Below are 25159 nucleotides of genomic sequence, written 5' to 3'. Positions count from 1 at the left end.
GCGCCCACGTGGGCCTCATCTTCAAAGCCATCTGCGATGTTTGCACAGTGCGCACAGTGTCGGTAGCTTCGTATACGCTGTGCGTTCGATGCACGGACCTCAATTGGCTCGCGGCTGCCGTCCGCGATTCCTAACTTCAGCGTTTTTCACAGGCAGTTTCCGCTGTCATCGAGCGATGTGAATTCATTTTACCCGTGCACGCGTTAAACAGTGCTAGTTAATTTAATGAAAACACATTGACGGGCTACATGGTTTTAAACCATGATAGAATTGCGACCACGGTAGAAGCATAACCATAATACCATGATAAACCATGATAGAAGCGCAACTCAACAAGGAGGTAGAAAGAAGCAGACAGACAAATACAGCGCTGTTTCCGTGCATCTGTTTCTTTCTACGTCCTCGAGTCATGCTTACTCATACTATCATTGTTAATTTCGTTACTTACTTCGTACAGCTATCTACTAATTTGCAATCGCCATCGGTGCCTCGCGTTCCCGGCGGACTTGCGAAGTTTTTTTCCGGAGATCATTTTTTTAACCTCGAAAGCCAGCGACTTTTATAACTTACACTAGCTCGAACGAAATTCCCAGCTTCATAATCTTGTATGTGCTGGCCCTCTGGCGGAATACATTCCAGCCGATGGTGCTTCCAAAGACATCAATTCGGCCATGATGTACGTACACGTCAATGTAGAACAGGTAGTCACAGTACTTGTCGGGTGGGTACATGCTTTCAGAGCTGGCAGTCCAGCTTACGGTGCAGATGATTTCTTTCACTGCGTGCAGGAAATTGGAAGCACAGGATTAGTCTTGCGCTTATCGATTACGCATGTGTATCTCACCTTCGAGAAAAAGGATTACTCTTGCGAACACCCGTTGCTGAAGTGTAACTGAGGTGCGTTTCTTCTAAGCGAAATCTTTCAGTGTTTGAATGTGAGCTCAACACAAACTCTATGGGCAGCTCTTCGAGGAGAGTCGTTATTATTTTCTGAGTGCATTCCAAGAGTCGTCTTGCAACGAACACCACCAGGCAATGCAAGAAATTACGAGAGGCGTCGAGTTTAGGAGAAAACTATTGGAACACCGAAAGCCTTGAAGAGCTATGACAAATAACCCCCCACCCTTCCCCCCACCGCTGGGGAATGCTTTAGAAGAATTCTTACCAGCACGGATTTTTTTATTTACGTACAATCAAAGCGTGGTACATCTAGCGATTTATGTACACCAATATGCCAGCGTTTCGGCAAGAGTACTTTTGCCCACGCTGTAACAGCTACCTCGTTTAAGAAAAGTAGCACGCGGCCAGCGCTACACGCAGCCAGTGCATCTCCCTTCGCAGATATGAATGAATGAATGAGTATATCTTTATTTCCAATAAATTGGGGGAGACAGGGAAGAAAAACTGCAAGTGCAGCTTGAAAAAACACCCTGCCCCCTATATGGCAATGGAAGGTGGCAGCATATTTGCAGCAAAATTGACTGAACGGCATGGCGCTTCGCTTTGCGACTGAATAATGGCGACGTCTCAATGCTGGTGATAGCCTTTTCCAGGCATGGGGGCAAAGAACATAAAGGGGGGCGATGTCTTCACACGCGTGTACGAAGAGCGCACGCTTTCAAGATCCAGCTTGTGGCTGCTGTACTAATAGGTTTTCCAATTTTTTTCGGTAATTATTGATCTCAATGCTAGGGAGAGCCTCCCGCCAAGCGTACCCCCCTGCGTACATCTCATGGGATAAAGTTCATTCCCCCATAAACATTGTTAAGTTGTCAACTTCGCAAAATTCCCTTGCAAACGTTGCAAGACGCCCTTCTTGTAAGCAGCAATCTGCTTTTGAGATCTTGCTCTGAATATTGCAAGTGCCTTTCTGGTTTAAATCTGCTTGAGGATTTATTCAACGGGGCCCAAATGGAACAAAAAGCATTACGTAAAGAAAACATTTATTCGGTTCGCTAAAAGGTTTTTTTAATCTACATCGACAATAGGATGACCCAAAAAATAAGTCTGTCCGTTCTGCCGTTCTTTCGCCTGCCTGCCTGCCTGCCCGCCTGGCTGCCTGCCTGCCTGCCCGCCTGCCTGCCTGCCCGCCTGCCTGCCTGCCTGCCTGCCTGCCTGCCCGTCCGCCCGCCCGCCCGCCCGCTCGCCCGCCCGCCCGCCCGCACGCCCGTCCGTCCGTTCCGTCCGTCCGTCCATCCGTCCATTTTCCCCTCCTGTGTAGGTCACTGTTAAGAACGGCTGGCGGAGGTGCACGTTTTACAGCCAGGTGCGAGAGCGGCGTCGACTTGTCTTAGAAAGCCACCATCATCCTCTAGCCAAACGGCATCACTAAGTCTACTGTTTCCGGAGGACATTAACGCCGTGTCCTCGAGTCTTCGTCGTGGGATTGCCGACAGGAGTTCGCTGAACCAGGCTTTGAGACTGAACACACCACCGCCGACCCGGTCTGCCGTGACCAAAGGAGTTCCCGAGAAAACGTATTTAGAGGCGCCGTCCCACGCACCGTTCCTGACGTAAGCCCTGACTTCTGCAAAGACCGTCTGACCTCGTGCGGAAGTGCGTGTGTGCCCTCCTTCCGAAGGGCGGCTCATCTACGATGATGTTCGAACGGTTCTCTCATCTAGGAATCTAGGGAGGACCGATGTGTTTATAAACCGCTGTTGTGAGGCTGCTCAGGGCAGTTTTCTTCGCATTCATGCTAGACTGAAGAACTGCAACATCCTTATGTAGATACTGTTAATAAACCCATATTCCTCGTGCTCGATCAGAAGCAGTCCTTCCTTTCGACAACGTCCTCAGCGTGGATAAGTTGGACGACGGCATATGCCAGCTATTATCTAATTCGTGCCCGACTACAATCTTGACAACTGGTTATGAGCAGTGGGATTGATCTCCTAATCCTTACAACCGGCTGACAGCGGTGAGATGGACTTTGCGACGTGGTGCTGTGTCTGTCGGTGAGTGCTTGGTTCTTGCTTTGACTCGCTAGGCTTCATCTTGTAGTTGCTCTGTTTAGAACAGTATGGAAGCTAGAATGTTGATTGCTAGCTAGGTTGTCTTTTCCTAGGTAGGTTTAGTGAGCAGGACCAAGGTAGTAAAGCAGCAATCATGTAGTTAAGGACACTGCTGAGAGACGAACTGTTGATTGTTGGTGAGGAACTGGGCCTAGATGTACGCAATGAAATGCTAAAATCGGAATTAGTTCCGAACAGGCACGTGAGGAAGAAATTAAAATGGGATTGGAACTTCTGAAAAGAAGAGAGAAACGGCAAAGAGAGAAAGAAGAACAGAACAGAGAAAAACGGGTTAGAGAGAGAGAGGAACGCGATAAAGGTCGCGAGTTAGGAAAAATGCAACTTGAACTTGAAAACAAGCGTTTCGAGTTGTCTCAAGGAAGTGAAGGGGCTCAGGGACGATCATGTAAGGCAGAATGATAGCTCATGGACAGGCTAATAAAGCCATTTGAGGTCGGCACCACTATACCCTTGTCCCTACGCAATTTTGAAAGGACTTGCGAGAAGATGAACTTAGGTCCCAGTACATGGCCACAACGGTTGCTGTCTGTGTTGCCGTGTGAGGTGCCGGAAGCAATCGCCAGACTCAGTGCACCAGATGCACATGATTAAGCGAAAGTTAAGGCTCGTCTCCTGAAGAAACACAGCCTTTCAGCCGAAGCGTTTAGGCAAAGGTTTAGGAGCACAGGCAAGAAAGATTGCGAGAGGTATTCAGAGTTTGCATATAGTTTAAAGGCTGTGATGTACAATTGGGGACAAAGCCGTTGGTTTCGAAAACCCACACAAACTTTTAATGGAACTAGAAAGAGGCTTAAAATATATAGAAGGAAATATAAAGCATAAAATAAACAATCAAGCAGACATCACGGCAGTAGGAAACACGCTTGGGGCTAGTATGCAGGTAACTAGTGCGCGTCCGGGCTTGCAACGACGGCAGGTAGGCATAACAGTCTCGACGTGAAGACGCGGCAACAAGTTGATGAAAGGAGTTGCGCCGCTCTCACCAAAGGTCAGGGTATAGGATGGTTGACTGGGTGATCGGAGTGCGCCAGCTCTGGCTTGGAGCGGCAAGGCAGGCGGCTTGGTGGCACGAGTACACAGCGGCGGCGTTCTGGCCGGGCAGCTGCGCGTAGAACTCGGGCCCGTAGCCTGACTGCTCTCGTCCTGCCCACGGGCACAGAAGCTCGCCTGCCTTGAGAAGCTGGCGGCACGCTCGGGTAACCTGCCGACGCACAGGAACGGGTTGGCAGGAGGCCACGGTCGGGTCATGGCTTGGGTCCGGAACCCGAGGGCCCGTTTTCAACTCCCGGTCCAGCGGTCGACCTTCTCCTGGCGACTCTTCCTAGAAATCTCCCGGCGTCTCTCCCTAGGTCTCCCCCCTTCTGCCAGCGCGCCTCACTTTTTCTCCCGCTGTGGCCGATTCGTCGTTTTTTCATTGGTTGGTTGACGCCCCGTGGTCTCTCCTAATAAGTTGGCATTTTCTTCTTGTTTGCTTTTCTTGCGCCGCGCGTTCACGTGCCTGACGCTCTTCGGCGTTGTCGTTTTCTCTCCGCCTCCAACATGGAATTCGCCTCAGGGCGCGCAGTCCTTGTCGTCTCCTTCTGTCATTCCCACGCACCACACCATGTCGCGACCAGACACATCACAATGGCAAACCTAGTCGAGTGGATGAAAAGCGCGGAAGCGCACGAAAGCAGAGACAGGATCATTGAACGCATGTGTTTAGAGCAGTTTTACAACAGCATCCCACCATCTGTGAAGCTGTGGGTGCAAGGCAGAGGAAATGCAAACACTGTGGAAAGGGCGGCGGAATTAGCCGAATAGTACGCAACGTGTAGAAAGCTGAACGCCGAGGACGCTTATTGGGACCATCTAAATGCACCTTGGAAACAATTTCCGTTCAAAAGGGGTTCGTAGACTAGACGATCGGAGCCTGTAGGCGTGGAGGAACAGCCCGCAGAAAAGAGTGAGGAGAAATATAACGGGGAAACAGTACAAAAAGAGCAGAAAAGAACATTCAAATCTTTTATACCGATCCGCTGCTAGATGTGCCACAAACTGGGACATACCGCTGTGAACTACTGAAAACCTAGCGTAGTTTTTTCCTGCGTAGATGAAAAGACGAGAATATTGAACCTTTAAGCCCATACCTTCGTGACTTGCAAGTTTATGGCAAACCATGCCGGGTACTAAGAGACAGTGCCGCCACGATGGAAAATGTCCATCCGTTTTAGGTGACTGTAGAGGACTTCAGTGGAGAAGTAGCATAGATCAAACAGGTTGTAGAAAAACACAGGGTGTGTCTGCCCATGGCCAAAGTGAAAATCAGTGGGCCATTCGGGGAGCTAGTTACCGAGGCTGCTGTTTCCAAATTTTAGCCACTGCAGTACCCTTACATTTTTTTTCGAATCGTTCGAATCGGTTACTGCGTGAAAAAGGGCTTAAACTGGGAGAGGGCATAGTACAGACATTGGCCCGAGGCCAAGCTCATAAAATCACGTCGATATCGGCTGAAAATGCACAAGCTGCTCCAGCGGAAGCAGCAAAAGAGATAACTTGAACACCCGAATGCGAGGTAGGCCCGAGGGACAAAAAAAAAACAGTTGAGGAAAGCCCGCCTGCTGACCAGCTCAATGAGAGCGTATCACTAGGGTGTGAAAGTTCACGCCTGAAGGATGAGCTAGCTGACGCATTCGCAAGCGAGACAGGGTCGTTATTATCAACGGCCTCAAAGAACTTCGATGAGCTCTTACGTGTGGACAGAGAGTCACTGGCAGCCGAACAAATGAATGATGACAGCGTAGCTAAATTACATTGCAATTACAATTGCAGCTAAAAAAGGCATTGTTAGGCGCAACGTGACGGTACAAGAGATAGGATTGTTGTATCGGCACTACAGAGATCGAAGGGGTAGGATTCTACGTCAGTTAGTCGTGCCTGCTAAGTACAGGGAGTACCTTTTCAGTCTCTGTCATGGAAATGGGTGGTCCGGCCACCTAGGCATAAGCAAATCAAAGAAAAGATTGCTTATGGAATACCACTGGCCTGGCTGTTTCAAAGATGTAGAAAACTTTGTAAGATCATGCGACGCCTGCCAGCGCTCGGGTAAACCAGGAGAGACATGGAAAGCTCTACTAAAGATAGTTCTCTTAACAACAGAACCTTTCAGACGACTTGTTGTAGACACGGTAAGGCCTCTACGAAGAACAGTATCGGGTGACAGGTACTTGTTTACCATGCTGTCTTCGGCTACAAAGTTTCCAGAAGCAATCCCTCTGAAAGAGCTCAGCTCCACTGAAGCAGCAGACGCGCTTTTGAAAGTATTTCCACGAGCTGGGTTTCCATTCAAAATTCAGGTGGATTTAATGTAAGAATTCCCCAGCGCACTGACTTCCACATTCTTGTCAGAGTGCGGGGTAAAGTTGATACACAGTTCAGTCTGTCACCCTCAGTCAAACAGTTTAGAGAGGTGGCATCCAGTGCTTAAGCGAGTTTTGCGGGCGCTCTGTTACGAGCGCAAGGAGGACTGGGAGAACTGTCTTCCTGCCACTTTATTTGCTTTGCGAATGGATCCACATGAGGTTACAGGGTACTCGCCAGCAGAACTAGTGTCTGGGAGGAGAATTGGTTGTCCACTGATAATGTTAAGAGAGATGTGGGAGGAAAGAGGAGAGAGTCCAACTATGATTGAACATGTGCTAAATCTGCTGGAGCGGCTAAGCGCAGCCCAAGACCTAGTCGAAAACAACATGGGAGTAGCTCAAAAGAACGCCAAATTCAATTACGACAAGAATGCGAGGCTTCGTACGTTTAACCTCGGAGACCAGGTAATGATCCTCGAATCTTCTAGAAAGAACAAGCTTGAAGCCCACTGGGACGGGCCCGTTAAAGTGTTGCACAAACTTCCAGATACTAACTGTGCTCTTAAAATGCCCGGTCGCAAGAAAGGAGGTGAGGATATGTCACTGAAATTTAATGAAGCCGTATATGGAGCGGAGCGGAGTCGTTAACTATACCATCAAAGAGCAGGATGGCACAAGTACCAAGTTTAAGGAGTATAACCGACCTCCAACTGCGAAATCCGCCTAGAAGAAGTAGTAAAACATTCGACAAGCTCACACGCTCTTACACTGGAGCAGCTGAATGAGCTAAATGGGGTGTTGGGGGAATATCACGACAGATTCAGCGATCGGCCAGGGAGAACCGAACTAATAACGCATGAAATAGAGCTGACATCAAGCGAACCCCTAAGATCAAAGCTTTACAGGCAGAAATAATGGAGAGAGAAATGGAGAGAGAAATGGAGAGAGAGAAATAATGGACAGAGAGAAATAATGGAGGCAGAGATACAGCGCATGCTAGAGTTGGTAGTTACTGAGCCCGCTGAGAGTGACTACACGTCACCGCTAATAGTGGCAGCAACCCTTAACAAGGACCCTCATCAATACGTTGACTACAGGAACTTAATGGCCATCACTAGGGATCAGCTGTACCCGATACCCAACATTGAGGAACGAATTCAAAGCGTTAGCCCTGCAAAATACATTTCAACTATAAATAACGTGCGGGGGTACTGGCAAGTTCCCCTTTCAGAAAGTGCAAGCCGCTATGCCACATTAATCTCACCTGTAGGCACTTTTCGCCCTCTCGCACTCAGCTTCGGGCTGAAGAACGCACCGTTTAGCTTCTTTAAATAATGAATATTGTCCTGAAAGACTTGCAGGAGTCTGCCTTGCTATATCTTGATGATGTAGCAATTTTTTTCGGACAGCTGGGAACAGCACGTATCGCACCTCAAACGGTGTTCTCACGGTTGAGGGAAGCCGGCCCACCGATGAAAGCGGAAAAGTGTAAATTTCGTTGTTGTAGCCAGCTTGTCTGGACCATGTTGTCGGCCAGGGCACGAGATGGCCGGCCGAGCTGAAAATAGCTACGACTGGAGAATTTTCTCAGCCACGCACGAAAGGAGACCTTCGTTTATTTTTGGGACAGGCGGCGTACTATCAACAGTACATTCCGAATTACTCGCAAATAGCAAGTCCATTAACCGAAGCCCTCCGAAAGGGAGCACCAAGTAGCGTACACTGGGATAAGGACAAAGAGAACGCTTCGCTAAGTTTGAAAACGCTATTGGTTTCTCGTCCTGTGCTTCGCGCGCCAGACTACACAAAGGAATTAATAGTTCAATGCGATGCAGGTGAAAGAGGTATGGACGTGGTACTTAGTCAGGTCGGCGACGATAACGAGGAGCATCCTAAGCTCTATGCCAGCCGTAAACTAAATGTAAGAGAGGAAGCCTACAGCGCTTCAGAGAAGGAATGCGCTTGTTTGGTTTAAGCCGCCCAGAGGTTGTCGTGTTACTTGTACGGAGCGAAGTTAATCTTCTAGACCAACCACTGTCCTCTGACGTCGCTCAATGAAAAACCACAAAAATGGCCGCTTGCTCCGATGGATCCTCACTCTCAAAGAGTACAACTTCTCTGTTACATATAAGAAGGGAAACCTGAATAGCAATGCGGATGGCTTGAGCAAGCTAATTTGAATTCTGCGTTTAAGAGTTCTGCATAAATTTTAGGGATATTATTGTTAATTTTGTTCTTCCAAGATGATCCCCTCTCATTTAGCAGGATTCCCTCCATGATTGCTGAATTGATTGATTGCACAAAATTGCTTGAAAAATTGGCATAGCGAAATGCAGCATTTTTTTGTTTCTGCGCCTGTGTTTTCTTTGAAGCCTAGCGGGTCTAAAGTCAAATCCAGGATACGTCATCTCGGCGCAGAGCTGTGTTGTGGGGTTCGTTTTGCAGTTGCCTGTCCTTCTTGGATGTTTTGGGGTGCTGACATCCTTACACAAGTGGTCGTTGCGAACCAAGCCTCACCCCCTGGCCACAAGCCGTTCTCTTCCTGTGCAGCGGTTGTCAGCGCTGGACAGTCAAGATTTTCCGAGCCATGGAGGCGCTGTTAAAAACAGCCTGCTGAGGTGCAAGTTTTCCTAGCCAGGTGCGAGAGTGGTGTCGACTTTTTTCTGGAAAGCCACCATCATCCTCTAGCCAAACGGCGTCACTAAGTCTACTTTGTCCGGAGGGCAATACGCCGCGTCCTGGACTCTTCGTCGCGGTATTGCCGAGAGGAGATCGACGAACCAGGCTTTGTGGGTGAACACGCCACCGGCGACCCGGTCTGCCATGAGCACGGGAGTTCCCAAAGGAATGGATTTGGAGGCCTTGTCCCACCTACCATTCCTGACGTAACACCCGAGTTGAGAGAAGACCGTCTAACCTCGTGCGGAAGTGTGTGTGTGTGCCCTCCCGCTCAAAGGCGGCTCGTCTACGATTACTGGTCGCACGGTTATCTCACCTAGATTTCCAGGGAGGACCGAGTGTTTATAAGCCGCTGTTGCGCGGCTGCTCAGGGTACGTTCTCTCGCAGTCATGCTAGACTGATGAACTGCAACGTCCTTATGTAGATACTGTAAATAAACCCATATTCTTCGTCCTCAGTGAGAAGCAGTCCTTTCCTTCAACAACGTCCTCAGCGTGGATAAGTTGAAGAACGGCATGGGCCAGCTACTATCTAATTCATGCCCGACTCTAATCTTGGCAACTGGTTACGAGTGGTGGGACTGACCTCCCAATCCTTACACTGTGTATTGTCACGTGGTGAGTGAGTGAGTGAAGAAACTTTATTGCATGTGCGGCGAGGACGCCAACATGTCGTTAACTCGGCTATTCCCACGTCGGGACCGGCAGGTCTAGCCCACCGGCCCGGTGGCGGGCCCGCCTTACAGCCAAGATTGCTTTTGTAGAGCGGGGCTACGCAGAAGCGAGTCCCACTCCTCCTTAATTAACTTGGGGTACGTCGACCAGCACTCCCAGAGCATGTGCGCTAGAGTGGAGGTCTGCCCGCAGGAGGGGCAGGCGTCGTCGCGATACACGTCCGGGTAAGCCTCGTGAAGAACGGGCAGACACGGATACATGAAGCTGCTCATGAAGCAATGAAGCTTGCTCAGTCTCGTTGCTTGATCTGTTGGAGGATGGCTGCTGCTCTGGCCTTGCATCTGCTCTCGTTATGGACGGGATGGACGTTTCGAGGCACAGGGGCCACTTCGAACTTGTCTCGAATGCACCTAGCAATCGGGGTACTGACCATAGGAATGCCGAAGGTGGTAACCCAGCTCTTCTAGGATGTGTTTACCTGCCGCTGTGGTGCTCAGGCGAGTAAGTAGCGCGCATTCTTGGGCTTCGACAATCTCTCGGCACTGTTATGCACCCCCAGATTGAGGAGATCCTCGGTATGGGTTCTGATGGGTAGCCCGAGAGCCCTCTTGACCACTTTGCGGATGAGAGCGTTGAGGTTGTGTCGCTCCGCCATGAGCCATTTGTGCATCGAAATTGTGTACCTAAAGTGACATAGTACGAAGGCATTGATAAGCCTGAGAATATTGTTTTCTTTCATTTCTCGGTGCCGCTTTGCTATTCTGCGAACTAGGCGGAAAGCACTGTCCGTCTTTGCGATGATCTTGCGTCGAGCCGTTCCGTTCCCGCGGTACAATTCCACAAAAATACCCAGGACCCGAATAACGTTGACCCTCGGTATCATACCCCCCCCCCCCGTCACAAGTGCGAAGCCTGATGCTGCTTTCAGAGACTGGCTTCCAATCTTGGGGTCTGCCACCCTTCTGTTTCCTGCAAAGCAGAAGCTCCGATTTGGCGGGGGAGCATCGATGTCCGGTGGGGTGGAGATACTTCTTGATCAGGTCGATCGCCTCCTGCATGAATTTTTTTACTCTGCCCTCGCAGCCGCTGGAGCACCATAAGGTGAGGTCGTCGGCGTATATGGTGTGCTTGACGCCTTCTACGCGTGCCAACCTCTCCGAAAAACCAATCATACACAAGGTAAACAGTGTGGGTGATATGACGGCGCCCTAAGGAGTGCCCCGCCCTCTGAGGGGCACATCGTTGTAGCGGAAATCCCCAATGCGAAGCTTGGCCTTCCTGTCCGTTAGAAAATAGCTGACGTAGCTATTGAACCTGCAACCGAGAACCAGGTCTAAAATGGTCTTTACGATGAAGCTGTGGAGCACGTTGTCGAAAGCTTTCTCGAGGTCCAGAGCGAGCAAGCCTTGACGTCTCTGGAATGGCCATCCATAATCTGATGCTGTATTAGCTTCATTGCATCCTGCACTGAGAGTCCGGTGCGGAAGCCCATCATGTTGTACGTGTAAACCTCGTTGTCTTCGAGGTACCCGTTGACCCTGTTGAGGACGACACGCTTCATGACCTTGCTGACGCAGCAGGTTAGAGAAATCGGCCTGATGTTCTCTATGTTCGGGGCCCTGCCGGGCTTGGGAATGAGCACCGTGCAGGCCATCTTCCATACTGCAGGAACAACGCCGTTATTCCAGGACTCGTTGATTTTGTCAGTCAGAAAGACGATCGACGTGTCCTCGAGGTTTCTCAATATTCTGTTGGTGACTCCGTCTGGACCCGGGACAGACTTGCGGTTGAGTGCGAAGATGGCCTGTCTGACCTCGGCAACGGCGAAGTCTTCGTCGAGCTCGGGGCGTGGAGGGCTTCGGTAGTCCTGGAGCTGGGTCACTGGATCTCCGTGGCGGCGGACGGGTAAGTACTTCTGTACGACGTTTGAGACGAGCTCATCGACCGTGTGATAACTGGTGGCTTCGTGAAGGGGCCGGGCCCACGTATGCCTCTGATTTGACTTTGAGCCGCTTTGGTCGAGAAGGTGCTTCAGCATACCCCAGGATTCGCTGTTGCGCATTTGTGCTTCGATGGATTCGCAGAGCTCGTCCCACTGCTGTTGGCATAGCACCTTGCAGTGGTCATCGATGACCTTGTTGAGCTCCGACATCTTTTTTCGAAGTCTGCGCTTGAGCCTTTTACCCTTCCATCGGCGGAGCAAGGAGTTTTTGGACTCGATCATGTGGGTAAATCTGCTGTCCATCTGCTCGACGTCGAGATTGGTTTCCACGTTCTTGGTAGCATCGGTTTCCACTTTCTTGGTAGCCGCGGAAGCATTGTTCCAGAAGCCTTCGCACCACTCTTCGAGAGTGTTGGGTGCCCTGGCTCTGCCAGGTACTTCGCAAATCTTGCGAAAGCGGTCCCCATCGATAAACGTGAATTCCTTGATCCTACTCCGGGACACCTTGAAGTTGGTCTCGAGAATGTAGCGGTCGCTGCCGAACTCTATGGCTTTGTACTCCCTGCCCACGTCCTCAACGTTCCTGACGAACTCAAGGTCGGCTGTCGAGTACCGGGTGACGGAGTTGCCGATGCGCGTAGGAAAATTCTTGTCAGTGACCAGAGTGAGGTCCATCACGCTGGAGTATTCCCACAGAATGCGCCCCTTGGTAGTGTCGTAAACTGACCCCAGATACTGTATGGTTCGTTCAAGTCAACGACGACGACCAAGGGTCCAGGGCCGGCCAAGTCAGTCGCTTTCTTGAGGATGGTCTTGAACCACTGGCGTGAGCTCTTGGGGTTGCTGTAGATATTGAGGGCGAACACGCTGTTTCTGCACTGATTATGCTGTGGTACGTGGAGCAGGAACTCTCATATGACATATTCAATTCTACCACTCGCCTGCTTGAGTTCGTGGGTGAGATGAGACAGCCTTTTATCAATCAAGGTGCAAATCCCTCGCCCCCCCGGGCAGGCCCGGCTCGACCCTGCAGCCCTGGAGCGAGGCGGCGGAGACTAATGTTTCCTGAGAGCAATGACTTCAGGTTTGACAGCGAATTGTCTGAAGAACTGCTGCAGAGCAGCTTTTTTGCTAGAATACACCCTGCAGTTCCATTGCTAAATGCGAAAACTCTCTTTGGTCCTGATGATCCATTATAGCGGGCCGGATGGACTACCACCTAACGGGTAGTTAGGGCTGCGCAAAGACTGGGTCCTCCTGTCGCCGCTCTGGGTGGATACTGAAGTCTAGCTTCCTTTAGTATGGCTTTAGTATGGCTTTAGCTTCAGCCATTCGCGCCTCAATGGCGTCGATGCGATCAGCGAGAGCTCCAAGGCCCATGTTGCGGTCTCCGAGTGTAACCTGTATTTGACGAACGTTATGGGTGAGACAACTGAAGCTAGCAGTGACCTGTTTGAGGCCATCTACCAGCCCAATGAGAGTTTGCTGAATCTCGCTGACTTCTACGGACAACGCTCCCGATTCACCTGTTTGTTTTACTACTGGTCTGCGTGTGGAGGACGTCGCAGTACTGTCTACTGGGGCTGGGACTGGAGTCTTTGTGGCCCTGCCTGGCGCACCGTTATCCGACGCATTCGAAACCAGTTTCCGAATCTCTGCCATTTCGTTAACTAGCCTCTTGATCGTGCTCTTGAGGTCGTCGTTCTTGTTGCCTAAGCGAATGACTTCCGCGTCCCTAGCTTGCTCTAGGTGCGGGCAGATACGAGGTGCCTGAGCAGCTTCTATATTGGCACCGGGCTTGGGACGTGCCAGATCGGCCCAAAGAAGGGTCGGCTGCTTCCCCAAATGTGTGGAGGCGGGCGGAGGTCCAGATGCTGGCTGGGTTGTGCAACCCAGGCCGCCCCTGGAAATGTATCTGGATCTGGATTGGACTCGGGATCTTGACATCGACCCGGGCCTGGACACAGAGCAGCTCCTGGTGCACCCCTGGAGTGGCCACGAGACCTGGGGAGATCCAGGTCCCTTGGGCCGGGATGGGCGGCGACCGTATTGGTGTTCAGGCGATGCTTGCCGGGCTTGATTCTTGATTCCGGGCTTGATTCGCGCCCTCCATGGGCGGGAAATGTTCGGCGTTGAGGGCGTGGGAGCGTTTCCCCGTCAGCGCCTGACGAGATATGGCGTCTGAAATCGTCGCTTGCACTCCTTCGCGGTGGTAAGGTGGTCGCCACCGCACAGCGTGCATTTGAGATCGCACCTATGCTTGCGAAATAAAGTGCACCTGAAGATAGTGCCGCCATACCCCTTTGGCGTCCCCCTAGAACAGGACCACCATGGTGCCGGTGTTCTTGATTTTTTTGGCGCCCAGCGCCGTGGGATTTCTCGGGTTGGCGAGTTTTTCGGTGATAACCGCGGGCCCGTCGGTAAGGGAGACGCCTCGGATGACGCCCTTGCACGTGTAGTGGGGGGCGGACTCGTAAGCGCTCACCTCGAAACGTTGACCGTCGACGGAGATGCCCTAGATGCCAACGTAGCGTGAAGTGTTGTCCCTGCTTGGTGTGGTGATCACCATTAAGTTTTCTTGAAAGTTGGGACACATTGTGTCGGTGTCTCGCGAAGCCGAATCGAGTGCGGCAGTCTGCTATATCGCGTCGGCGACTGCGGTAGGTCTGCACTTGCTGATACACAGGCCCCCCCTGGGCCGGACGACGATCTTTGCCTCTTCCTCGGTCATCAGAGGCATCCTGGCCCCTCGAATGATCTTGCTTTTAATGCCCGCGCGGTCAAAGAACACAGCAGTAATACTGTGAAAGGCAAAACTAGCTTTTAGTAGGCGAGCCTGTGCCCACAAAACTGGCTACACTTTAACACAGCGAGAGCGGCGAACACAGTCGGCGATCGTCGAAAATCACAGCGGGTCATGCGCGTCGGCTTTTATACATCAATCACCGAACGTTCCAGACTAATGGCTGGGACCCGCGTGACTTCCGCAAAGTTCTACATTATTCGCGTCACGCACGCATGCAATCAGTTTTCACAAGGTTCGGTCACAGACAGCGAATGCAACCATCGATAACATTTCAGAAACTTCCGATACATGCAGGCGCGTACTGGATTTGCAGTACGCGCCTCCATTTGCATGCTGGCGCGATAGCATTTGTTAGGCGGGGAAACGTGTCGCCCGATAAAGACAAGTACACGTGTCAATACCCACCACATAAAAAGCATCGACCCGATGCTGCAAACAAACGAAAGTAATAAAGAAAACCACTCATAGCAAAGAAAACAATTAAAGAAGTTGGTCAGCGTGCGTAAAAGGGCTTCAAACGCACTACGTGGACCACTTCAGATCGTGCACCGCACCGCTGTGACTGCGAAATGGTGTCTTGCACGACCTCATAGTCCAGTTCAACAACACGTCGGTTTATCGTGTAGGGTTCGAAGTAACATCGCAATAGTTTCTCACTGAGTCCTCCTCGACGTAATAGGGTCCAATCCCAAATACGGCAACCGAGCAGGTACTCGACGAAATGGCGTCGGAGGTGGTACTGTCGGCAGTCGGTACGCTGCTGGTTCTTGATCCGTAGGCGGGTGAGCTGTCGGGCTTCTTCGGCACGCTGGAAATAGGCAGCGACGTCAAGATTCTCCTCCTCAGGCATGTGCGGCAGCATGGCGTCGAGCGTCGTCGTCAGGTTTCTGCCGTAAACCAGCATAAACGGCGTGATATCTGTTGTTTCTTGCACCGCCGTGTTCTAAGCGAAGGTTACTTACGGCTGGACAGCATCCTAGGTCTTGTGTTAAACGTCGACGTACATTGCTAGCATGTCTTCGAAGGTTTTATCCAGGCGCTCCGTAATATCATTCGTCTGTGGGTGGTAGCCAGTTGTCCTCCCGCGCCTTGTCTGACTACGGAAGAATGGCTTGGGTGAGCTCCGCTGTAAAGGCCGCTCCTCTGTCGGTAATGAGGACTTCTGGGGCGCCATGTCGGAGTTGAAGGCTTCTGACGAAAAATTTTGCCACTTAGACTGCGCTGCCTTTCGGCAGAGCTTTAGTTTCAGCGAAGCGGGTGAGGTAGTCTGCCGCCACGATGATCCCCATATTTCTGGATGTTGACGTCGGATACGGTCCCAACAAGTCCATCCCGATCTGCTGAAAAGGTAGGCAAGGAGGTTTGACCGGCTGTAGTAATCCGGCTGGCCTACTGGGTGGTGCCTTGCGTCACTGACAGTCTCGGCATGTCTATTACTGGCCGGTTAGGCGCGGCCAGTAATACCTTTCTTGTGCCCTCGATAGCGTCCGGGAGAAGCCGAGGTGTCCGGTGGTCGGATCGTCATGTAGGGCGTGCAGTACTTCTGGATGCAGCGCCGACGGAACAACAAGAAGGTAGTTGGCGCGGACTTGTGAGAAGTTCTTCTTCACGAGTAGATTGTTTTGAAGCGTGAAGGAAGATAATCCGCGCTTAAATGCCCTGGCGACAACGCCGGTGCGCCCTTCCAAATATTCGACGAGGCCTTTTAGCTACGGGTCTGCTCGTTGCTGTTCAGCGAAGTCTTCGGCGCTTATCATTCCAAGGAAGGCGTCGTTATTCTCGCCAACTTCCAGCGGTGGATCAATCGGGATCGGAGTCTTTTTGTCTGGACTTGTAGGTTACAGTGATGTCGTATTCTTTTAGTCTGAGGCTCCACCTCGCGAGTCGTCCTGGAGGATCCTTTATATACGGTAGCAAACACCACGTGTGATGATCCCTGACGACTTTGAGTTGCCTGCCATAAAGATAAGGGCTAAATTTAGCTGTAGCCCAAACGATGGCGAAGCATTCTTTTTCGGTCGTATAATAGTTGCCTGCCCCTTTCGACAGTGGCCAGTCAGCGTAAACTATCACCTCTTCGACTCTGTTTCTCCTCTGAACTAGAACGACACCGAAACCTAGACTACTGGCGTCAGTATGGATTTCTGTATCAGCGTACTCGTCGAAGTACGGAAGTACCGGCGGCGACTGCATGCATCAGCCTGCGGCGTTTCCCACTTGAACACAACATCGCATTTAGTTAGACGTGTCAACGGCTGAGCGATGCGTGAAAAGTCCTTGACGAAGCGCCTGTAGTAGGCACACATGCCATGGAACCTACGCACTGCCTACTTGTCGATGGGCTGCAGGAACTGTGCGATGGCAGCTGTCTTTTGCGGGTCTGGACGGACACCAGATTTGCTGATTACGTGGCCTAGGAACAGAAGCGCATCGTAAGCGCCATTTTTCAGGCTTCAGAGTAAGCCCTGCTGACTTAATGACCTCTAGTACTGTCGCAGGCCGCCTGAGGTGATTGTCGAAATTTCCGGCGAAAACGACGACGTCATCCAAGTAAACGTGACAGGTCTGCCACTTCAATCCTGCTAAAACCGTGTCAATCACGCGCTGGAACGTTGCAGGCGCCGAGCGCAGTCCGAATGACATAACCTTGAACTCATAGAAGCCGCCTGGGGTGATGAAGGCCGTCTTTTCGCGGTCTCTTTCGTCGACTTCTATTTGCCAATAGCTAGACTTGAGGTCCGTCAACGAGAAGTTTTTAACGCTGCAGAGCCGATCCAATGCGTTGTCTATTTGTGAAAGGGGGCATACGTCCTTCTTCGTGATCTTGTTCAGACGGTGATAATCGACACAGAAACGCAGTGTTTCGTCCTTTTTCTTCACCAAGACTACAGGAGATGCCCACGGGCTTTTGTACGGCTGCATGATGGCGTCTCGGAGCACTTCGACGACTTGGCGCCTTATAGCCTCACGTTTTCGAGTAGAAACTCGATAACGGCTCTGGCGAAGTTGTCGAGCACACTCTTCGGTTATTATGCGATGCTTTGCGACTGGCGAGATTAGAATCCTTGATGACGTCGAAAAGCACTCTTTTTATCGTCGAAGTAAGCTTCTCAGCTGCTGTTGCTTAGTCATGGGGAGACTTGGATTTATGTCGAAGTCTGGTTCGGGAAGTAGGGTCGTCGGGGTGCATGCTGCAGAAACCGAAAGGACAAACGCATTGCTGGTTTCCAAAATATCCTCGATGTATGCGATCGTCGTGCCCTTGTTGATGTGCTTGAACTCCTGGCTGAAGTTTGACAGCAACACTTTCGTGTTTCCTCCGCGCAGTCGAGCGATTCCTCTGGCAACGCAAATTTCATGGCCGAACCGTAGACGCTGGTCGCCCTCGATGACGCCTTCTACGTCAGTGGGTATTGCGGTGGCGACCGAAATAACAATGCTCGAGCGAGGCGGGATGCTCACTTGATCTTCCAGAACAATCAAGGCGTGGTGACTACAAGAACTCTCCGGCGGTATCGCTTCTTCTTCCGACAGCGCCATTGATTTGGACTTCAGGTCTCTGATTGCGCGTGTAGGTTCAGGAAATCCATGCCGAAAATGACGTCTCGTGAACACTGTTGGAGGACAATGAAGGTGTCAGGGTAAGTCCGGTCATGAACGGTTATTCTTGCCGTGCAGATTCCAGTCGGCGTAATGAGGTGTCCTCCAGCGGTTCAAATTTGAGGGCCTTCCCATGCAGTTTTAACTTTCTTCAACTGAGCGGCGATGTGTCCACTCATTACGGAGTATTCGGCCCCTGTGTGAACTAAGGCGGTAACTGCGTGGCCGTGGAGAAGCACGTTGAGGTCGGTTGTTCTTTGTCTGGCGTTCCAGTAAGGTCTTGGCGTCGGATCACTGCTGCGTCGCGTTGAACTGAAGCTGGAACGTCGCGTCGTCAGGTCATCTTTCGTCGTCGTATTCTTTGCTTACAGACTTCGTCGGGATGGCAGCGTGTCGTTATGTCGTCGAGGTAGTTTCTTCGGTCTCTTCTTCGGCGGTGGAGGATCTTCGTCAGTTCGACGAACAGCAACCGCACCTCCATTGGTTGCTGCTTTTAGTTTTCCGGATATGGGCTCGCTGACCGGCCCCGGGCTGGGCCAGTGTATCGTCGGCGCTGCGGCGACAGGTAGCGGCCTGGTGATGGCGAACGCGACGGTCGTCGAGAGCTCCGCTGAGTAGCGGCGAGGTAGTGGGCGATATGGCGAGAGTGATATCGCGATATCACCTTGCTGCGGGCGCGGAGCGTTGACGGCGAAACCTCACAGCCCCATCTCCCGGTATGGCCATCGTCTATAGACGTGACCCGCTTCTCCGCAGTGGTAGCAGAGGGGCGGTGGTCAAAAGCACGCGAAACGTCTATCTTCCTCGGGTAGCTGCGCTGGGCGACGGGTGGGCTGGCGGTGGCGGTGCTGGTCGACGGAATTGCGGTGTTACAGGGCCCTGGCGCGTACTTGGAGGGGGACCTCGACGGTGGGTGACGGCGGTGTAGGTCATCGCCGGCTGCTGAGGCTGCGAAATTCCGAGGCTACTCCTAGTTGTTGTTGCAGCTGCTCACGTACAACGTCGGCAATCGAAGCCACTTGGTGCTGTGATGATGGGAACAGCTTCTGTATCTCCTCGCGCACGACCACTCCGATAGTCTCGCGCAGGTCGTCGGTGGCCAGTGACGGAACTCCGGCGTAGTTTGTGGAGTTCTTGCGGTGGTCGAATTGTCGGTTTCGCATCTCTAGTGCCTTCTCGATGCTAGTGGCCTCGCGAAGAAGCTCGTCGACGGTCTTCGTAGGGCTTCGTACCATTCTGGCAAAACGTTCCTCCTTCACACCACGGATGAGTAAGCGAACTTTCTTCTCCTCGGGCATTTCAGGGTCGGCGTGGCGGAATAGACGGCTCATTTCCTCCGCGAATATCACGTTTGTTTCAATAGGTAGCTGTACCCGGGTTTCTAATTGCGCATGATGCAGGACGCAAGATGCAGGTGCAGGTTAAAGAACCCCAGTGAAGTCGTAGTTTTGGCACCTAAAAATGCATAATTCAACACAATATGCCACAATAATAAGATTTTCCACCAAAGCCACTAATAAAGACGCAGCCTTCTGGGCGAGTCATTCAGATTTGCGCTGGGTATATAGTTTCAGCCCGGCGTAAATTCAGTCGGCTCAGAACGTCGCCCTTTGGTGAGTCGCGCTCTGGTATTGTTCGTCCTGATGAGGTGGTCGAGCACGGAAAAAGGGCCATCAAAGTGCGCCACTAATTTATGTGTTCACAGACCGCATTTTCTTGCTGGGGTCGCCAACTAGACCAAAAAACTAGCTGTACAGATGACACCAAAGCGGCAGCTATTGTATCGTGTCTGTGATTATTCATGCGAAGCTAGCGTGCGTAGACGAGCAAGCCGACGAGCCTCTTCATCACGAGAGGATGTGGCAGTAGCAAGTCGTCGGGTGCCATGCCGGATGGGAAGCGTGCATCATAAACAAAATATATCCATTCTAATTCCTATGACTTGATGCGGCATAGATTTGTAAGCATAAGCGTTCGGCTGGCACCTTCTGTAAGCACATGTGTTTGTGAATGGTAAAGCATGGAATGTCAGAAGGTTGGAGCTCACAAGAGTAGGAGCTTATCTGCAGTGAACTGCAGTCAAGGCCCACGGTCGCTGACTAACACTGGAGGCTGCCCTTGCCGGGGAATTCTGAAGCGAATGAAGAAAAGAGAGAGGGCAGCATTGGCTGCTGTGTCGCACTAACATATCTTGCGGTCAACAGATACCCCTATCCAGTTTTCACCCGCGGTAGCGCGTTCGAAAGGCCAGCTTGCTCAAACGGGGTGGTTGGAGGCAGCACATGTTGGAGTTGACTGGCAGGATGTTTGTTCGCGAGTTTATGCCACTGACACGTAGTGATGTTGGCAACGTATTGTTGGCTTGTATGACGCATTTTCGCCAATACGAGCGTTCTCGAGCCCGGTACAGAGACAGCGCTCGTCCCGGAAGGATTGAAGTGGGGTCATCGCGCATGATACGTAAAGCAAAACGACGAAGGCTCTCCGGACCCACCAATGTTATGGATGCATCAGTTGTAGTGTAGTTGTTTTTATAGAGTAAACCTTCGCGGACGCGAAAACAACGTGCGAAGGCAGAATATCGCGTTGCGGAAGAACATGGCTGAAACTTGGGTACTTCAGCTTCTGAACCTTGAAAGCATCGCTGTCGGGAAAACGAAGCCGGTGCCAGGGAAGCAAGATAGTGTAGAAACGTAGTCAGCGTCACAGTTTGTGGAACCAATTCACATACTTCAAAGGCAGTCAGCGTCAGCATGGCGCCGACCAGCCTTGTACGACACAGCGAAATCTTACTCGTGAAATTTACTGGCCTAGCGCGCAAGCTTTCTAGATGGGTCACAAAAGTTCATTAGCCAGGAGATTGAGTGGTGGTCCGTGACAACTGGGACGTGTCGGCCGTAGAAGTACGAAGAATGCCTTTGAACCCCGATGAATGCAATTTATTTGGGAGGCAAAATATTCGTCCCAAGGTCTCTTTGAGAGTTCAGCGCAAGGTGGTTGAGGACCTCTTTAAAAAACTGACATCCGCTTATGAAAGCAAGAATTGTGTTTAGGTAAGCGGTTCCTTAAGTGTACGAACAATCTGCGACCAGTGGTATGAAAATTAAAGGCAACCGCTCCGTCCCGAGTTGTCATACGCGTGTTCGGAACTTACACAAAACAAGAAGAGTGATATTAGCTGAAGCGAATAGTGGAAATGAGAACTTTGTCAGAGCCATGATATTTAGGACCATTATGTTCCTTGGTCATTCCTAGAGCATTTGTTATGTTACAGTACTATCCATCACTTGATTTTCACTACTATGAGAATTATTAGATTTTAATAAATTAGATGTGCCTTAGCTCTGAATAAACCTAGTGGAGTAGCGATAGCTAAAACCCCGGCTGCGCTTAGGCTTCGCTTGTAGTTAGACATGTTATTAAACTTAGTGCTGGCCTACGTCTCACCATCGATAGTGCGGCCTCATCTATGGCGGCAGCGACGCGAACTCTCCCCTTCTATACTCCCGTTTATCAGAGCTGCGGAGCGAGGGGTGTGACGTCATACAGAGGGTGCAGCGAGCGCCCATTGGCAAGAGCGGTGGCCGCGTGGCGTTCGAGACGAGCCGAATAATTGGAGGATCGAGGGCTCTGGTGTAACAACACACTGCGACCACGGCTCAAAGTGCGGCGACGGCGAAGAGGCGAAAACCTGGCGTAATGTAGGTATCGCTACAAAACGAAGAATGTCTTGAGACTGACGTTACAGCTGAAGTCAATGAGGAGTGTACTACGGTTTTCAAAGGTGGACCTGGTCATTTTCATAACTGCACTCAATCCAAATCTTCTCTAAACGCTTAAGGCATGGATGTCTTTAATCTGCAGCCCCCCTTGAACCACTCTTGTAGAAAAAAAAAGCAAGGAGTGAAATTACCATGTAATCAAGCATTGTTAACATATTTTGACAACAAAAAGACACCTACCAATGGTTGGGATAGAAGATATCTGTTTTGGGGTAGCTGGAATTGGGTGCTTTGCTGCCGAGGGACGCGGATTTGCGAGTGGATCGCTGTTGATGTCAGTATCCGTGCCATCGACGGTGCTGCCACCACCAACTGCGGAGAAACAGGCCACAATGGGTCGCATATTGTTATATAACAAACCTTTCGGCTCCATTTGCCCCCTCTAGCCCCACGTGACTACGATGTTTGACATTTTTGCTATTGGGGCGAGCAACGACGAATGGTATTGCCTGAGATTAAACAGTTACATAATCCCTGAAGAGGAATGAAGGAAACGCTCTCAGAGTTTAGGCCGTGAATCCGAGTTCGGCTTATCCAAAAAGCGACATGTGCGGTATAGTCGAAGCCGCTCAGCCACCACTGGCACAGACGGCTTTAAATACATGATGAGAGCCTTTAGTACGGTCGCCATTGCACCGAGCGACTATCTCATTAGGACATTTTCATGAATTTGTGGTATTTCAGTTTTCAATGCCGAGGGAGTTTATTATCTAGCATAGGGACATGCAGTAATAAAGGGCCTTGTTGTGTACAATATACGACAAGTTCCAGACGGGCACATAAGGCAGTACTTCTAGGTAAATCGTTCTTTGTACGTAACGTATGGACTCGTGTATGCTCCGAACTTCCAATCATGGCGTATGTTCAGCTACAAGATATTGCGGCAAAAGTCAGTAGAACTACTCTCATAAAGTGTCGCTGTGTGTAGCCACCTTGCATATTGAAGGCAGCTGGCGTGGAATGCTTACTATGTGTGCATAAACGGAACTGAAAAGATTGCAATTACCTATAAAATATTGGGATTGATGTCACGTGAGTTGATGTGCTTCAGCTGTATGAGCACCCAAGTTAAGTCCTGTCATGTTATAGCGCAAGTAGCTTTAATTGCAGCTTCAGGTTTCGACAATTCAACATCTCCTGTAGGTCCAAGATATTTGCAGTATACGCTAAAGCGAAGCTGGCGTGAAGCGGTTATTTAATTCCCGTAACCTGTTCATGCTCGGCAATGTGATTTGAAGCAAGGTGTTACTTACCTGCTCGGTAAATTATTGATACGGCGAAGCCCCCACCAGCAGGGCTCACGTTATCCCCGCCACTGCGGATTACACTATATCCCAAATCAGGCCATTTTTAATCACGCCATCTCGAAAATTAGCCCATTTTACAATGAGGATTTTTAGCGCCAGCCCACATATTGCGGCAAGACGCCGACCGAGTAGGCGCGGCAGTGCCCCGCAATAAGGGCATAAAAAGTTTTGATTTGATAAAGAACTTAGGCGTTCAAAATCACACGTAAGGTTCACTCATGATATTCAGGTCCTCTTGTTTTACTGCACATTTTTGTAGCGAGCAGAGCAAGCCAACTGCAGATCTGTAGTGGTTGCACAGATTGGGAAACGGTAAAGCGAACACCATCACTCAGGAGGTTTCGTATGGCGTGTGACCCAGCTAATGGAGTCCGTGCTGTTGTAAAAAAAGGGTGTGTGTGTGGGGGGGGGGGGGCTACAAGACACGATGATGGAACCAACAGCGTTTTATTAGTAGTCGCCTTGCGCACGCTGTTCAATTTTTCGTGTTATTGATGTTTGGCTAACTAGTCAAATTTACGCATCCAAATATAAAATAACTTGCACAAATGCGTAAGCTGCAACGTCAAATTGCGCATCGCATTCGAAAACTACACGTTCGTCAACTTCGAACTGACTACATTTCCTCCAGTTTCTTTTTTCCGTGTTTCAATGTGGTGGCGTTAAACGAGAAAGCCCAGGAAGCGCTCCCAAAATGATTTCAAACAACCAACGTTACTCAAACGGTTGTCTCGCGACCCCCCAAAAAAGCCACAAATCGACGGTGTATGCATTTGCTGATGATATTATACTCAGGGAAAGCTTTCTGTGACATTGAGGGGAAGGCACAGCGGCGGAGGTTCCGCACATATGTTACCGTCCTAAGTAGTCTGAAAGATTTTGGCAAGGGTTTTTGGGCTCAAGGAGGAGACGCTGTATCAAAGCAGATTCAACATGCGACTCTGTTGCAATATCCTACACCTGGAAGAGATACCTCGCGAATTAAGTTGACTTCAACACTCAGTGATGGAATTTTTTTTCTTGTGTAGCTGCTTTAAACAAAGCTTTTATTGATTTCTTTCTAATTATCTTTCGCGGCGTAGCAGTGTAATGCCTGCGACCCATAGGACAATACCTGGCCTTGCCGATGCTGCTCCGCCTTTAAATGCATCGTGCGGCTTCCATCTTCCTTAATAGTAGAAAAATGTTTCATAAGCTTAAGACTTCAGCTTTGCGCGCCTCCAGGCAGGTCACTAAGGAAATTTCAGATTGCATAACTGCACCGGGAACGACGACGTAAGCAGCAGAACTGGAAGGACGATGCAGCACTAACTCCGAGTTTTTATTTCCCCAGAGTTCGGTGAATACATCGGTATTCATCGTGTGTTCATCGGTAGCAAGATCATTAAAATATGCGCCGCCATCGAGCCGTGTGGAGTGATATATGTTTGCACCAAAGGCGTGTGCTTGTTGTTGAAGTACACAAACAGTGTTAGGGCAAAGGAAAACTAAACAACATAACGATTGAGACAGTTTCTTAGTCGATAAAACGAAGTGGCTACTTACACGAGCCACACTTTCTGTAGCGGGGCTTCGTTACAATTGTGCGCTGGGCGCGTATGGCAGGTATGCAAACATGATTTTCTTCATGTCAGGTTGCACTGTGCACATGTGCGATCTTTTATAAAACTGCGTCTTTCCTGCAGCTGTGAACGCTGAAGCAGCGGTGTGACATCTGAAGGAAGAAAACGTCGTGGCCCCTAACTTCTCCCATCCTTGTTGCAAAGGGTTGTCGGCCACTACAGTGCAATAATACTTTCGGAGGCGCCAGCTAGATGGCCGTCAGTAAACCTCTATAGGCGGTAGAATACACGTATACTCACGAAAAAATTTATTTGGCAATTAAGACAAAGCTACGGAGGCAAATCGCACAGAAGCGAGAGCGCTCCAAGATTGACTTTTGAACCTTCATCCACGGTAGTTTAAACTGGGAAAGAAAAAAACATAAAAGCT

General features: G+C 50.5%; 1 protein-coding gene across 2 annotated transcripts in view; it reads right to left on the bottom strand.

Annotated features, from left to right (window-relative positions):
- The window catches only part of LOC139050398 (uncharacterized), a 78416-nt gene that overhangs the window by 28495 nt on the left and 24762 nt on the right, over positions 1-25159 (bottom strand). For both annotated transcript variants that reach the window (XM_070526703.1, XM_070526702.1), the window contains 2 exons: positions 22041-22172; positions 571-778 (listed from right to left, as the gene is read on the bottom strand). In XM_070526703.1, the coding sequence (XP_070382804.1) occupies positions 571-778; positions 22041-22172 (340 nt within the window). The remainder of the gene's footprint in view (positions 1-570; positions 779-22040; positions 22173-25159) is intronic.

Source organism: Dermacentor albipictus, chromosome 10, assembly GCF_038994185.2.
Source record: "Dermacentor albipictus isolate Rhodes 1998 colony chromosome 10, USDA_Dalb.pri_finalv2, whole genome shotgun sequence".
In the NCBI taxonomy this organism is placed as follows: Eukaryota; Metazoa; Arthropoda; class Arachnida; order Ixodida; family Ixodidae; genus Dermacentor; species Dermacentor albipictus.
This window is presented reverse-complemented; position numbering and strand designations above follow the sequence as displayed.